We start from the raw sequence: 15,293 nt of genomic DNA on the forward strand, positions 1-15,293 counted from the left end.
CATACAGCTGTCAGTGTCACTTTCTGGCAGTCAAAAAAACATACATGTGGCCATTGTTTGTGTGTGTTATATCATAGCTACCACAACACAATATCAGTGAATGTAGTTATTGTGATATTGTTTTGAATATGTCACTTTCTTGACTTTGCTGTGAGTTCATGGCTGCATGTGTTTGAGTTTGGTTCAAAAAGTCCTTTGTGCCAATGGATGGTAATCACATGAGGCGTGGATGTTGAGAGTAGCGTAGGAACTTTATCCTTATCTAAGCCATGGGAAGGATGAAAATTTTGGGACTCATCATCAGTAGTGTACGTTTGAATCAGCGGGTGTTTCAACACGAGACACCCTCATCAAAGGTAGCCAACTACAGGGTGATCAAGGCTGAGCCTGTCCCATGCCCAATCATGAGTAAAGTAGTGCCTGGAAAGTGGAGGGAGATGAGCTAGGCAGTAAGATCCCGACCTGGGATAGAAAAAAACGGCCACGCTAACCGGGTCATCGCTCAGCCTCCTCCCTTCCCCCACGCCCCACCCTTGAGTAAGGGCAGGAAGGAAGGGAGTGCCATTTAAAACTTCTTTAGGGTTGTCAGTTGGGTACCCTCCTTCATTGGTGTTTCGATGATAGGCCCACTGATAGGCCCATGACAAGCCCATGACACCTCCAGAGAGCTCCTCAGCAACACCTGGCATCCCAGGTGTCTGCCCCCCTCTGCTTTGAGCCCAGCAAGGGTCATTGCACTTGATCCATAGCCACTGGCTGCTTCTTTTGGCCGCTTCAGGGACTGATCTTATTGGCTGTCGCAGAGCCTGTCAAGATAGCCAAAGTCTTTCATAAGCGTGATGGTAGAGGAAGCCACAAAACCTCTGCATCCTACTTTAGCTGGATAGACCTTGGCCTTCCATCCTCGTTGTGCATCTGCTGCCAGATCTGTGTAGCGCAGTTTCTTTCGTTCGTAGGCCTCTTCGGTGGAATCCTCCCATGGGACCATGAGCTCTATGATGTAGACCACCTTTAGTGAAGGGGGCCATAGCGTCAACTCTGGCCTGAGGGTGGTGGTTGCAATCTCTGGGGGAAAGATTAGTTGCTTCTCAATATCAACTAGCACCTTCCAATCCCGAGCCATGGCTAGCTGTCCAGTTTCTGGTTTGGTAGTTGGGTGGTTAGGCTGTTTCTGTCCCTCTCAAACAAATGCTGGCACAGAGATGGAATTGGCAGCTCTCAAGGGCAAGGAGTTGATGGTGTCCCTCTTGCTCTCAGGGGCTGTTGCCAGACTCTTGAGGACCTGATTGTGCCTCCAGGTGTAGAGGCCTTGTGTGAGGCTGGTCCTACAACTGGTTAAGATGTGTTTGAGAGTCGCAGAATTTGGGCAGAGGGTGCAAGTTGGGTCCTCGCCATACCACTGGTGAAGGTGTTTTTGGGATGAGAGCACATCATATGTAGCTCTCATGATGCAGCTGATGTTTCTTGGTTCCATTTCCCAGAGCTGCCTCCAGGTGAGTTTTCTCTTCTCCATGCCTTCCACCTCATCCATTGTCCCTGCTTGGCAAGAGAGACAGCCTTTGCGCTTCTTTCAGCCTCCTCCTATCGGGACACCTCCTCTACTACCATTTTCCTCCTTTGTGAAGCTGAGGCTTTGTGTTAAGTTGGTTTATTCACTGCAACGCCAAATCCCCCTCTTCCTGTGTCCCACATGTCCCACAATTTCATTGTGCTTCAGGGCTGACGTCGCGTGCTGTACTGCGTGGGATGGTGTCCATTTCCTTCCCGTTAACAGAGGTGGTGCAGCATTGCTGACGGTCTGATCTCTGGAGTCCTTCAATGTCATCTGTAGTCTCACTTTAGAGCACTTGTACTCTTCAGTAAGGCTCGTGATAGGTAGTTCAAGGACTCCTTTGCCATAGATGCTGATGTTGGTCAGACAGCGTGAGACGCCAAGCCACTTCTTCACATACGAAGTTATGTTTCGCTCCATCTCTTCCACCATTGTTATTGGTACTCGTAGATCGTGAGTGGCCACGTTACCCTAGGGAGAAGTCCAAATTGGAGGCACCAGAGTTTGAGCTTCCCTGGCAGCATTGTCTTGTTGATGATGTCCAGACTGGTGGTGAAAACACACAAAAGTGCTGTTTTAAATCAGTACTTTTATTTTGTAATTGTTTTTTTTTGGCGTCATGAGCACTTTAAATGTTACTCATGCCATTGCATGAGCAAAATATTTTAATTTGATGTAAATATTTACATGGAGGACTGGTCATACGGGAGTGGTTGGAGATCCCTGCCGCAGGGTCATTTCTTTGTTCACATTTATGTAAGTTTAAAATTAGACGTAAATACATCAATATGCGTTGGTCGCAGTAGCAAGCTGAGAAGTTATTTATGGTGATCAGGTGTGCGTTTCCCCTGCATAATGGCTACCCAAACATTACAGAAATAGTGTGACATCTTCGCAGCTGTTCTTCCATAAAATAGAAGCAGTTGTTTTTAAACAAAAAAAGGGTTTTCCTTTGTTATTGTCTGGATCTACAAAGTATACCAATCTCCAATCCTCCAAACAGCAACTGGCGATGTGGAGATGTTGCAGGGGGCTTCCCTCATGACTGAAGGCCCTCGTCTGTGTGGTAATGACTGGCTTTTTCAACAGGACAATGCTCCAGTTCACAATGCCCTTCTTCCAGAGGAATAACATCACTCTTTGGGACCATCCTATGTGTTCCCCTGATCTAAATCCAGTTGAGAACATTTGGTGATGGATGGCAAGGAAAGTTTACAAAAATGGACATTAGTTCCAGACAGTGGATGCCCTTCGTGAAGCCATCTTCAACATTCCCACTAGCCTCCTGAAAACACTGGCATCAAGCATGACCCAACCAATTTTTGAGGTGATTAACAAGAGTGGCGCAGCTACTCATTACTGAATCCTCTTTTGATCTTTTTTTTTTATATTTCAGGGGGGTTTCAGGTTTTTTTAGCTCTGGTCTTAAACTTGTGATCAGCTAGTGAACAGCCTATTTCAGTTTAGTGGTTGTTTGCAGTAAATTGCTTACTCATTTTTTTGTCTGGCTCCCATTTCTTCTTTTTGCATTTAAAAGCTGTACTTAGAACCTCTTTAAAATCCAACAGTGCAAAATGTAACGTCTTGCAATATTTCAGCTGGTCTTAAAATTTTGAGCAGGGGTGTATTTCAGTATCTCAGCTTTATAATATTGGTGAAAAAGTGTGGTATGAACATCACTCCTTATTGTTTTTTTTGCTATTTTTGCTAATAATCTTCATACATTTTCTTCTTGTAACATTATGACTTTAATTCTCATGATATTATACTGTAGCTTTTCGCCCCAACCTATTTTTTCAAAAATGACAACTTCCAATTCCAACTATTCCAACTTTCTTCTTGGAAATTTCCTTCCTTTTCCTAATTATGAATTTATAACCATAATAGTACGACCTTATTTCAATAATATTATAACTTTTCCCCCCAAATAAATTTTTCAAATCGAAATGACTAAGAAAATGACTAACGCCATAGACCGCAGAAAGTGCACAGCTGCGGTATTTACAGTCCTGGTCACCCTTATTGGCACCCTTTGATTTTTTTTGCACAACCTGTACCATATCTTCAGAAATAAATGACAATGTACAATACCAAATTAATATCATCAGTTTTATGAATGGATTTCCAAAGTATTTAACAACAAAAAATAATATTTGAAGTTACATGTTCCAATTTCAAAGAGGAAACCTAAACAATGACATGGATAGTAATAAAGGCACCCCTCCTTAATATTTAGTTGCACACCCTTTGGCAGCGATGACGGCCTCCAAACGTGTCTTCTAGCCATCTAGAAGCTTCTTGCGCTTCTCAGCTGGTGTTTTCTTCGCCCATAGAGTCCTGCTTGGTTTAGAGCGAGGCGTATCGTGCGAGTTGAAACCATTAGCCCAGATTGTTCCAGGTCAGCTTGCTGGTCTTTGGGTGTTTTATGTGGTGTTTTTTCCACAGTTCGCACCAACCTTCGAAGACTTCTCTCATTGATTTTCCTCTTCCCGCCACATCCAGGGAGGTTCTTGACAGTTCCCTGCTTGGAAAACTTCTTAATAACATGACACACTGTTGAAACAGGGATACCAAGGTCCTTGGAGATGGCCTTGTATCCTTCAGAGGTCCTGTGTTTTCTAATAATATCACTTCTGATGTCTTCAGACAGTTCCTTTCTCATCACCATTGTGACCAACAAACAAAAAATATGTGGCTTTTTAAAACAATTAGGTCATAATTAATTGCCTAATTCATGTCATGTGGGCGCTGACAGTTTAACACAGGTGGTTTTAATTTTCCGATTCCAGCGAGTCAAATTGATTTTTTTCCCACACTGATTTAAAAGGTGCCAATACCTGTGTCACAGCAATCTTTCGTTTTTTCAATTTTTTTCTCCTGTTGTTTTTTTTTAAATTGTTGTTTTATCATTTGCTGTTCTGTATCAAACATGAGTTGTCTACAGCCCAAAAGCTGTTTCAATAGATTCATTTTTTCAGAAGATATTCTACAAGATTTACTTACATTTCTTGGTTGCCAATAATCATGACCAGGACTGTATGGATTTCATTAAACCCAACAATATCTAAAGCTAGTATTATTTGCAGACGTTACTCCTGCATTTTATTCTGGAGAAAGCACACACGAGCTAATAAAAAAATGAATTGACTACACTAAAAAGATGGTTTGATAAAAACACGTTATCCCTAAACCTAAGTAAAACTAAAATAATGCTATTTGATAACAGCAGAAAGGATACTTACAAGCGAATACAAATTGATGGTGTGGACATTGGCAGGTTGAAAGAAAATACATTTATCGGGGTCAAAATAGATGATAAGATGAGCTGGAAATCTCACATTAAAAATATACAACATAAAGTGGCAAGAAGTACCTCAATATTGAATAAAGCAAAATTTGTTCTGCAGCCACGCCCTGTGTGGCTGTAGCAGCACTAGCACCGCCATCTTAAATCTACGTATGCTATATTATTATGCTGTACATTTTATGCTTTTTATGACATATTTATACATTTTTACTCAATTAGGGGGAATGAGATGTGTTTGGCCTGCTAATGGAGAGAAAAAGCGTCGAAAAAGCATAAATCTGTAAATATGCTGCAATCCACAATATTTCCAGTCTTATTTCTGGTCATTCTGATTACTTCTGTTGTTATTAATTACCTGCGAGAGGAGCGATCGCATGACTTAAATAACAGTAAGCGTGAGTGAGCGTGCCGTGGGTTTGTATTTGTATTTGTATTTGCAAAGCGCTTTGAATTTGAATTGGATTGCAAGGGATTATTGCAATCCAATTTAAATTCAAAGCGTTTTGCTCTTTGCGCTTTGAATTTCGCAGCTTTACTCTATCACGTTTTTCAAAAATATATGAATTAATCATGCTGTTTTGTGGTTGAATACGGCCTATTGTTAGTCAAACCATAAGCACATTTCAGCGAATGTAATTTTTTTTGCCTAAATAAAGCATTTTCAAGCATAAAAATAGTTAACTGTACTAAAATACAAATATACCACATTCAGAAGACACATTCAAACGCGTCGATATGTAGTATTCTACATTGGTCACTAGGTGTCAGTAATGTTACTGTCGGAACGATGGCTTTTATTGTAGGTTTGAATGATCTCACAACAGGCACAATAATCCCTAATAAAAACACGACTACTGTTGCAGAAATAACCCAGGCCAAGATTAAACTCAACTCTGAACCCCGGACGTCACTTCAGGTCTGCCCCCCACTCAGCTCCTTTAGTACCGGAGCACATTTAAAGCATCACACACCAGCAGGAGTCTTATTTGGGTCGTAAATGGCTTATTTTCTCTTATTATGTCTACTATATTGGGTAATACAACTGTAGAGGTGACTACAGGGGTGTTATTTCATGCCTAATAATGTTAAAAATTCTATTTAGAAGGTTGTAAACAGGTTTATGCAAAAATATTCCGTTTCTAAATAAGGAAGCCTACATTGCCTAAATAAACATGCTGTTTATTTCTGTGATGAAAAATATTGGTTATTGTTAAGAACTTGTGAAGGGCGACCGCATTGGCGTCGTTGTATGACTGGGCTACATCGCACGCCTCTTCCAGTAGAGTGTACCCAGTACCCACCAAACGCGACGGACTTTTGGCGTTAAGTGGGCCCATGCACAACATGTGCGTGGCCTTACAAGAAGAGAAAGGAAGGAGGTGGGCGGTGGTGGGCAATAAATAAAGGAGGTAAACATGCCATACATCACACAGAAAGCACAAACCTTGACAGTGGACAATCTGTCACCCTCTCACACTCCAGTCAGTATCTTCAAGGGGGTAAACAAAGCTAATTTTCTTGAATGTCCCTTAGATCACATTTTCCACCTGTTGCTGCTGCTGCTGCATCCTCCCAGGTCAGAGGTCACGTGTGGAACGCTCAGGTCGGAAGACGCGAGCAGACCTCCGAAGAGTCCTCTTGGTGTGGAAACATGTTGATGCTCGACACGTGCGTACACATGAGCATGTCTCCTTTGTGCACCGTTGCCACGCAACATTTCTCTGATTGGGTTAGTTGAGCTCTGCTGCACACACACACATGCGCGCACACACACAGTCGGTTGATGAGGCTGGGATCACAAACACTTTGCCACACCCTTCCTGCTCTCCCACGGGGCTCTGCTGCAGCACCAAGGCCAAGGCAGGATGGCAGCAGGCTCCAGTATACTTGGCTGCTTTTCAGGTATTGTGTTTCAGAGCGTCATCCCAACATGTCTTCATGTGTGTGTGCTGCTCTTTCTCTTACAAAGCACATGTTGGACACAGGAAGTGAATAGACTATCAGGAACTGCTGAGTCATGGATCAAAATTAAATCAACTTGGCTTCTTCCTGCTCCTTTTCAGACATGTTATGCAAACGTGTGATGTGCTTGAATGCAGCTTTTTTTAAGCATGTCTGAAACAAACTGAACCACACACACATACTGTATATACACACACACACACACTACTTGTTATTTACTGCAAAGATTAGACATTGATTGAGAAATGTTGTTTACAAAAATTTATTCATACAAATCTTACAACACTTTTTTTTTTTCCATTAACATTGAGCAAATGTAAGATCCTCCTCCGCCTGTGGTGGATGTCACTTGTACTAAGGTTCACTTTGCAAACACATAAGATTAAATCCAACAATGATGTCAAGTAAGGCGTTTGGCGCTTTTTCAGAACAACAGACATTTTTGTCTTACAACCCCTGCACACCCTCTCGGTTTTTTTTTCTATATAGTGATGCACATAGAAATGATGATCATATTGTGATTTAATATAGAGCAAAAAATATATCACATTTTTATATTATCAACAAACACTAGCCATTGTGCACAACTGTCACAGACACTGAACATCTCATAATCATGCACACACACGCACACATACACACATTGCCTGCTCTGTTGGCATATACATTCTACTATATATATATATATATATATATATATATATATATATATATATTTAACTGAATGAGTCATTGATCATGCTTGGATAAAAAGAAGGCCTAATTCTAGCACTCTTGGGCCAACAGAACTTTCAATGTAAGCTAATGGACTTGCAGCATTGGAGGGCCACTAAAATTGCCATCTGTCACTTGTGGCGATTTCTTTTTTTCTTTCTTTTTTTTTTTGTTTTACATCAAAGCCAGAAGCCACCTCCGCCATCAACACATCACATTCAAGTCCGATACACGATAAACACCTCATGCACTCAAGACATTCACACTGTAGAGGATGGAAGCCTCGCTGCACGGTTTTCAGGCAGAAAAGCTGCTTTTGCGCGACGGGAGCACGTATTTTCTCTTATGTAACCCCTTCTCTGTGTCCAAGCAGCTACCCCCAAAATCAACCTAACTATCAAGACAAATCAAATGTCTCTTCCCTTAATCTTGCAAGATGGCATAAAGCTGCATTTGCTCAAGCAAGTCGTCTATCTTTTGTAACCCCTTCCCTATAAGCATCATCTTAGACATACAGACATAAAATGCCTCGTCCCTTAATCTTGCAACATCAACACAGCAGCATGCAGCTTGTAAGCACAGTTAGCGTCCACAAGGTACATTTACTAGTTTAAAAAAAACACTTGTAAGTCAACAATAGCGACACACGTCTGGCACCTTGCCCACACAATGTGTGCAAGCAGCAGCAGCGTTGCATTGGAGGCAAATAAAAGCCATGGGTGATCTTTTTTAATGAAGCAGCAGTGCAGAGGAGGCCCATGTGAGAGCCAAGCCCTGCAGGGTGCAGCAACATGATTAGAGGACACAGGTGGACGTCATCTCATCTACACACACATACGTACATAAAATATGTAGCATGCTCACCGCTTCTTTGGGCCTTTTTTTTGTCAACAACACTTAAAAAAATAGCTTACAAAAATAAGTGTAACATTCAATACTTTGATTGTCTTTTTTAATCTATTTATTTTTCTGCATATGATGACTTTTTTACGATATATATATTTTGTTGTTCTCAAGCGCATAACGTCGAAGTTGCACACTTATGGTTTTTTTTGGTTTTTTTAACGTTTTTTTTAACATCTTGAAACAAATCAAATGTTGGTCCATCATGACTGTGCGTTATCATCATCATCAAGTGCCTTTTGTACAAAAAAGGAAGGGGGGGAAAACCATATTATTAATAAAATATTCATTTTAATGGCTTCATACATAAATACATGTTGAAAGAACACAGGCGCAATCCACTGGTTGTCAGCTATATCTGAATGATGGGGGAATCATCATCGTAATGATAATAACAATCATAATAATAACAATATACTGTACACAGCCTGGTGGCAGCACTACAAATATGCGAGGCGGCGTCCTTTACTCCGAACTCTCTGTCTGTACCTTCGTCCCAGAACCGCTGCCAGGTACTTCTGCACGGCCATCTGCTTCCTGTAGCGGCTGTAGCTGTCGGTGAATATCCCGTCTGAATGTCTCTTGGATAGGGGCTCTGCTTCTTCATCCATGCTGCTATCCTCACTGCAGAAAATACGGAGAAATATCATCAAATTTAAACTGCAAGAAAAAAAACTGCTTTAATAATGCATTCCCTGGCCTTTTTTTTATTCTTATTCTGTGATTTAATCCGTATAAATAATTCATTTATAGGCCATTTTGTATTCTGACGCATGTTTTTTTTTTTTTACTTGGGTAAGAAAAAAATCAATGTATGGATTAATTACAGGTAAATATTTAAGTATGTAAAAAAAGACTCCCCTTTAGGACAATGTGGACGCACAAATGACTTTTTAAGAGCATAAATGAAGAAAAAAAAGAATAATGAGACAGACAGGTGGATGCAGCAGCCTGAACTGAACAAGAGATTCCCTTACCCTGCATGAATTGTCATCAGAGAATGCAGATAATGTCTCGTTGTTAACTGACCCAGGATCTCCCTCAAGGCTCTATCTAATTCCTCCTCAGCATGCCTTTCTGCTCTGAGGTGATAGAACGCCAAAACACATACATCATCAGTGGCGTAAAATAAAACACACACAAAAAAAAACAAATAATAAGAGGTGCGGACACACATGGCCAACTTAAAATGTAGATTTCATTTCAAGAATGCACATTTCGGGCTCTTTTTCCTCTGGGTGTGAAACGAGTAACATGAAAGGGAGCAGGCAGCATATGTTTATATGTGTATGAAAAATATAAATGCATTTTGGCGTACCTCTTCTCGGAGGGGTAGTAGAGAGCGTAGCCGTCGTCGTTCAAGGACGCCGCGCTGCGTAATGCAATGTGGTCGCCATCGAAGCCCAAGTCGCCTAAAGAATTACCGTCCTCGTCGAAGGCGTCGTTGTCCAGCCTGCACAAGACAAAAGATTTTATATTCTTTCACACAAAAAACTTCAGCAAAGCTGAGGCGTATTATTTCAAATGATGAAATACATTTAAGGGAATTTAACGATAAAAATGTGACTTTTTAAGATATATACCGGCAAAAATGATTTAAACAATTCATATATAAAAGAACCACGCCCCAAAAAGTCACAGGAAGAAATAAAAAAGAAATACATCTTAAGCTCCTATTCGCTTCCTCTCCTCTCTCCTTGGTGACGCAGTCTGCTCCTCCTCCTCCTTTCCCCCCCCTTCTCCTTCCCCCCAGGGTTATCCATTGCACTTTCATTTTTTAATAAGGGAAGGGGGGGGGGGGTTCTCACTGGACAGATACCTCCACGCAATTTCTTTCCACTGCCGTTTCTCCCCCACCACACCACCAAATTAGCCACTGAGATGTCAACATTGTGTTATTTTTGCGCCATCCTCCCAAAATGAGGATTCCGCCTCTTAAAATCCACTCTTACTGCACATTCTAATGCATAAATTAAAAGTGCCAAAAAATTATGATATAGAGTGCAAAAAAAAGAACATAAAGATGCATACCTAATTTTGGGGTAACTTAGTCCGAGAGGTGTGCAGAAGACGCTGTAGTGCATTAAGATCCCGTAGATGAGCAAGATTAAAGTGGCTTTACTCGAACTGGCCATGCTGTCATGGGAGCAAAACAAGCACAATTGATATTTATTGTTAATAATAAGGTCAGTAATGAACACTTTTAGCTTTCATAATCGTCAAATTATTATAAATAATAATAAAAAGGTTGTTTTTAGTCATAACTATTCTTAAATTCTATTCAAAATACACTTTGGCATGCAGAAAAAGATAGGAACTTCCTTCCATTGGTGAATACTCTGACCATTTAATTTTATTTTATTTTATTTAATTTTATGAAGTTTCTTGGTTTGTTCTCGAGGATCCGTACAGGAGAGCGGCAAAGCACCTACCTCTAAGCCGGGGAGCGGAGGGTGCTGCTGGGATGTGATCCGGGCGCGGCTCGCCTTGCCTGGTGCTCGAGTGGGTGAGCGAGTGAGTGAGTGAGCGAGATCTTCCTCACGGCACTTGTCTCCTGCCTCCTTTAATGGCCCCCCCGTAAGCGCTTTCCCCCCTTCTTCCACACAAACAAATGCACAATGAATCGCTGTGCTGTGTCCAAGAAGAATTTTTTTATAGAAAGCCGCGCCTCCTCTTCTACATATCTTTGCGCTCCTGCTCCAAACTTTTTTTTGCCCTGAACGCCTTGGATTTTATCTTTAAGTATGGCCAAGCCTGTCGCCTTCCTCATCTCCTCCCCCTCCTCCTCCCTCCCTCCGATAACTCACGTTAAGGATGCCATGGACGTCATCAAGCCTTCCTCCTGGAATATAATACTAGAGTTGCTTCCTCATGCATTGCATTCGTCAGACCCCCACCCACCCCGCAACACAGCCTCTGGAAGTTTTCTTGCAAACTTCTTTTTACAGAGTACATAGTGAGCACATTCACTTATTATTTTTATTTTTTTTACCCAGGCCAACCCTTTAAATTACACTTTTTACCCCGAGGTCTCAAAATGGTCCCTCTCTTGACTTGGTCAATAATTAATAATATTTGGATTTTTGGAGCAAATGAAAATTTACGATCTGTCTGCCTGATGTCAGCTGGGATTGGCTCCATCTCAAGAACGCTAGAAAACGGCTTAGGTTTTATGCTTTCCCTTTATTTTGAAGACAAAGACATACATTTAGTAGATTTTTGTGGGGAAACTATAGTATATAACTGTAATGTATGTATGTCATAAAATACAGGTACAGTATGTGCATGTAATGGGAGTCAATGGGACAAAATGAGTCCCATGGGTAGAGTGTAGGCATCATGTAGTGTATATGCAAATCTCTCCTTAGAGAAGATCATAGATTTTTACAGAATGGTGATATTTACAAATCCAGGCGACATGGACCTTGAGGCCGCTTTAAGTTGCACTTTTTACCCTTCCATCCCAAAATGGTCCTTCTCAGACGCTTTAGCAAGTTGATGCGTTGTTGCTTTTAGAGTGAATGAAAGTTTATGACCAGTTCAGGGTGTACGCTGCCACTTGCCTGAAGTCAGCTGGGATAGGCTCCAACTCACCCATGACCTTAATGAGGACAAGCATCATAGAAAATGGAGGAAAGCTTTGCGTCTTACTTCTCCTTTTTGTACATGTAGAACTGTGACATGTGACCTGTGATGTATTCCAATGTAACTTGTAAGTTACATTGGTTATAAGTTAAAACATTACCATTATCATAAATGAGAATTAAAACAGTCCATGAAGCAGTACAGTACACGTTTGGTCCCCCAACGTTGCATCGATGGTTAAGGAAGGAACGTAGGAACTTTACTGTCATTTATAGAGAGGTACAAACAAAATTGTGCAATCACTCATCCATAAAAATTATTATGTTATGTTTCATGTTCCAGTCAATAACCACACACGTCATCATTATCACCAGTAAGTCCAATTAAGCGCCATAACAATGGGAATTGCGTCCATGCTTGTGTGAGGGACTAAAAGCCTGCACCCAAAACCAAAGGCCTCTCCTGGGAGTCGTTTCGCTCTTATTTCATTAAATTTACGGTCACTTTTTCCTAATCTTTTCCAATAATTGCCCCCTTGCAGATGCCTCATCTAATAGTGATGAGGCCCAAGGTGTGGGGGGCTTGAAGGAGGGATGCGGCAACCATTCATCAATCAAGCCATCACACTATCTGCCAAGTAATCGGATTGGTGCGGTCGAGTGACGCAGAGTGGCTTTAAAATAAACTCCTTCAAGTTGTGTGAATCATCCAAACGGGCTGCTTGACGCGACTGCAGCAAATAAAAAAACAAGGCCATGCATACAATAACTGTCCAGAATCCATACATGATGCCTCACTGAATCACACCTGGGACTCAAATAAGCTCACTTTGCAGAGCAGGCCAGCCTCTTCAAGTCATCACGGCTGTGTCGACTCTGACGCAATATGACGAATGGAGCAGTCAGTAGCAGAGCAGCCTGATATCCACACCCCTTTATCGCCACCCCCATCCCCTCACAACTGGTTTGCTGGGATGCATGATTCCTGAAGGGGAGTTGAGGAAACATGACCGCAAGCGCGCGTGGAATGAGGACATGGCGCCACCATGTGGAACAGAAAGTGATGGCGGCTGGATGGATCCAATTTAGCAAGTATAATGGCTTTATTGCGCCCATTGTTGTTGCGCCATAGTACCTGGTTTGAGAAATTCAGCTTAATTTAATGTTTCACTTTTAATGCAATCTATGGCCTTTTTTCCTTTTTATTATATATGTCATATTTATAACAAAATATCATGTTTAAGATAGTTTTACCCCATTTTAGTATCTTTTGAACATGACCATTTGGATATTGTAGCTGTGCATATGTTTCGAAATAGAAGGAAATGGCAGATAAACAAAAGCACATCTTGTCAGTATTATTGATTTATTGTGTTAATTTTGTACCAGAGTACCTGATTGGAGAATTATTGCAATTGTAGCGCATGCAAATTGAGGTTAACATTAGTGTACGGACTTTGACTTATGGAGAGATAGATATATGTGTCCATATTCAATATATACAGTAGATTGCATCCATCCATCTTCTACCGCTAAGCTTATCTGAGGTCAGGTCGCGGGGGCAGCAGCCTAAGCAGGGAAGCACAGACTTCCCTCTACCCGGCCAGCTCCTCCCGGCGGATTCCGAGGCGTTCCCAGGCCAGTTGAGAGACATAGTATCTCCAATGTGTCCTGGGTCTTCCACAAGGCCTCCTACCGGTCGGACGTGCCCTGAACACCTCCCCAGGGAGGCGTCCGGGAGGCATCCTGACCAGATGCCCCAGCCACCTCATCTGGCTCCTCTCAATGCGGAGGAGCAGCGGTTCTACTCAGAGTTTCTCCCAGGTGACAGTGCTTCTCACCTTATCTCTAAGGGAGAGCCCTGCCACCCTACAGAGAAAACTCATTTCTGCCGTTTGTACCCGCGATCTATACCTTTCGGTCACTACCCAAAGGTCATGACCATAGGTGAGGGTAGGAACGTAGATTGACCACTAAATTGAGAGGTTTGCCTTTCGGCTCAGCTCCCTCTTGACCGCAACGGACCAATGCAGAGCCCACATCATTGCAGATGCCAGTCAATTCGCCTGTCGAGCTCGCATTCCATCCTTCCCTCACTCGTGGTACCCGAGGTACTTAAATTCCTCAACTTGGCTTGAGGATCTCATCGCCGACCCGGAGATGGCACTCCACCCTTTTCCAGCGAGAATCATGGACTCGGACTTGGAGGTGCTGATTGATCACACTCAGCTGCGAACCAATCCAGTGAGAGTTGCAGGTCACCGCTCGATGAAGCCAGCAAGGCCACATCGTCTCCAAAAAGCAGAGACCCAATCCTGCAGCCACCAAACCAGAGCTCCTCAATGTCCTGGCTGTTCCTAGAAATTCTGTCCATAATGAACAGAATTGGTGACAAAGGGCAGCAATGGCGGAGTCCAATCCTCTCTCGAAACAGGTCTGACTTATTGCGGGCAATGCAAGCCAAACTCTGACACGGTCATACAGGCAATGAATAGCCTGAATTAGGTGGGCCGGTACCCCATATTCCCAGAGTACTACTCACAGAATTCTGATTCTGGTTTAATTACTTTGGAACATGCATACAAGTTACATTATAATGCGTCATATGACACAATTCACAATTCCACATGTTCAAACGGAGTAGGAAGAAGCAAACCTTATTCAATCCTACCCCATCCATTTCACATCAATTACGCTACACTAATTCACAGTACATTAATTCACTCCTTTAAATATACTCCTTGCCAAAATACATGAGAAAATGCTGAGGCAGTGTAGTCAAATAGGAGTCAAAGTTTGCAGTCGCTGTAAATAAATTATATAACAATCATAAACAATAAATATACAGTATAATCCTAATAACTGATGAAGGATATAATCCTAATAACTGATGACATTTTGAATGGAGAATGTTTTCTCCAAGTCCACAGAACACATGTGAACTGGTTGGGCAAACTCCCATGCACCCTCAAGGACGCTACCAACAGTGTAGATTTGGTCCACAGTTCCAGGGGATGTCCACACGATGCTGCAGAGTCTCGTCCACCCCCGGGGCCCTGCCACCGAGGAGCTTTTTGACAACCACGACAAGCTCAGTCCCAGTGATAGGAGAGCCCACGGTGGAGGGTCCAGGCACTGCTTCCTCATTGGAAGATGTGTCGGTGGGATTGAGGAGGTCTTCGAAGTATTCCTTCCACGAGTCCACAACAACTCGAGTCGAGTTTAGCAGGACACCACCCCTACCATACACGGTGTTGATTGTGCACCGCTT

The 15,293-nt window shown here is 42.3% G+C and overlaps 1 protein-coding gene across 2 annotated transcripts; it reads right to left on the minus strand.

The window, feature by feature from the left end:
* Positions 1 to 8,709: 8,709 nt before the first annotated feature.
* On the minus strand, positions 8,710 to 11,160 carry adcyap1b (adenylate cyclase activating polypeptide 1b). 2 transcript variants are annotated; one of them, XM_054769290.1, is made up of 5 exons: positions 10,871 to 11,160; positions 10,470 to 10,574; positions 9,757 to 9,891; positions 9,416 to 9,520; positions 8,710 to 9,062 (listed from the first exon to the last, which is right to left on the minus strand). In XM_054769290.1, exons 2-5 carry the CDS (start codon positions 10,571 to 10,573, stop codon positions 8,879 to 8,881), a joined length of 528 nt encoding a protein of 175 aa, XP_054625265.1. In that variant the 5' UTR covers position 10,574; positions 10,871 to 11,160; the 3' UTR covers positions 8,710 to 8,878. The 2 variants fall into 2 exon arrangements, with proteins under 2 accessions (XP_054625265.1, XP_054625266.1); XM_054769291.1 differs by lacking the exon at positions 9,416 to 9,520 and having other exon boundaries at positions 10,871 to 11,158.
* Positions 11,161 to 15,293: the final 4,133 nt, after the last annotated feature.

This window comes from Dunckerocampus dactyliophorus, chromosome 2, assembly GCF_027744805.1.
Source record: "Dunckerocampus dactyliophorus isolate RoL2022-P2 chromosome 2, RoL_Ddac_1.1, whole genome shotgun sequence".
In the NCBI taxonomy this organism is placed as follows: domain Eukaryota; kingdom Metazoa; phylum Chordata; class Actinopteri; order Syngnathiformes; family Syngnathidae; genus Dunckerocampus; species Dunckerocampus dactyliophorus.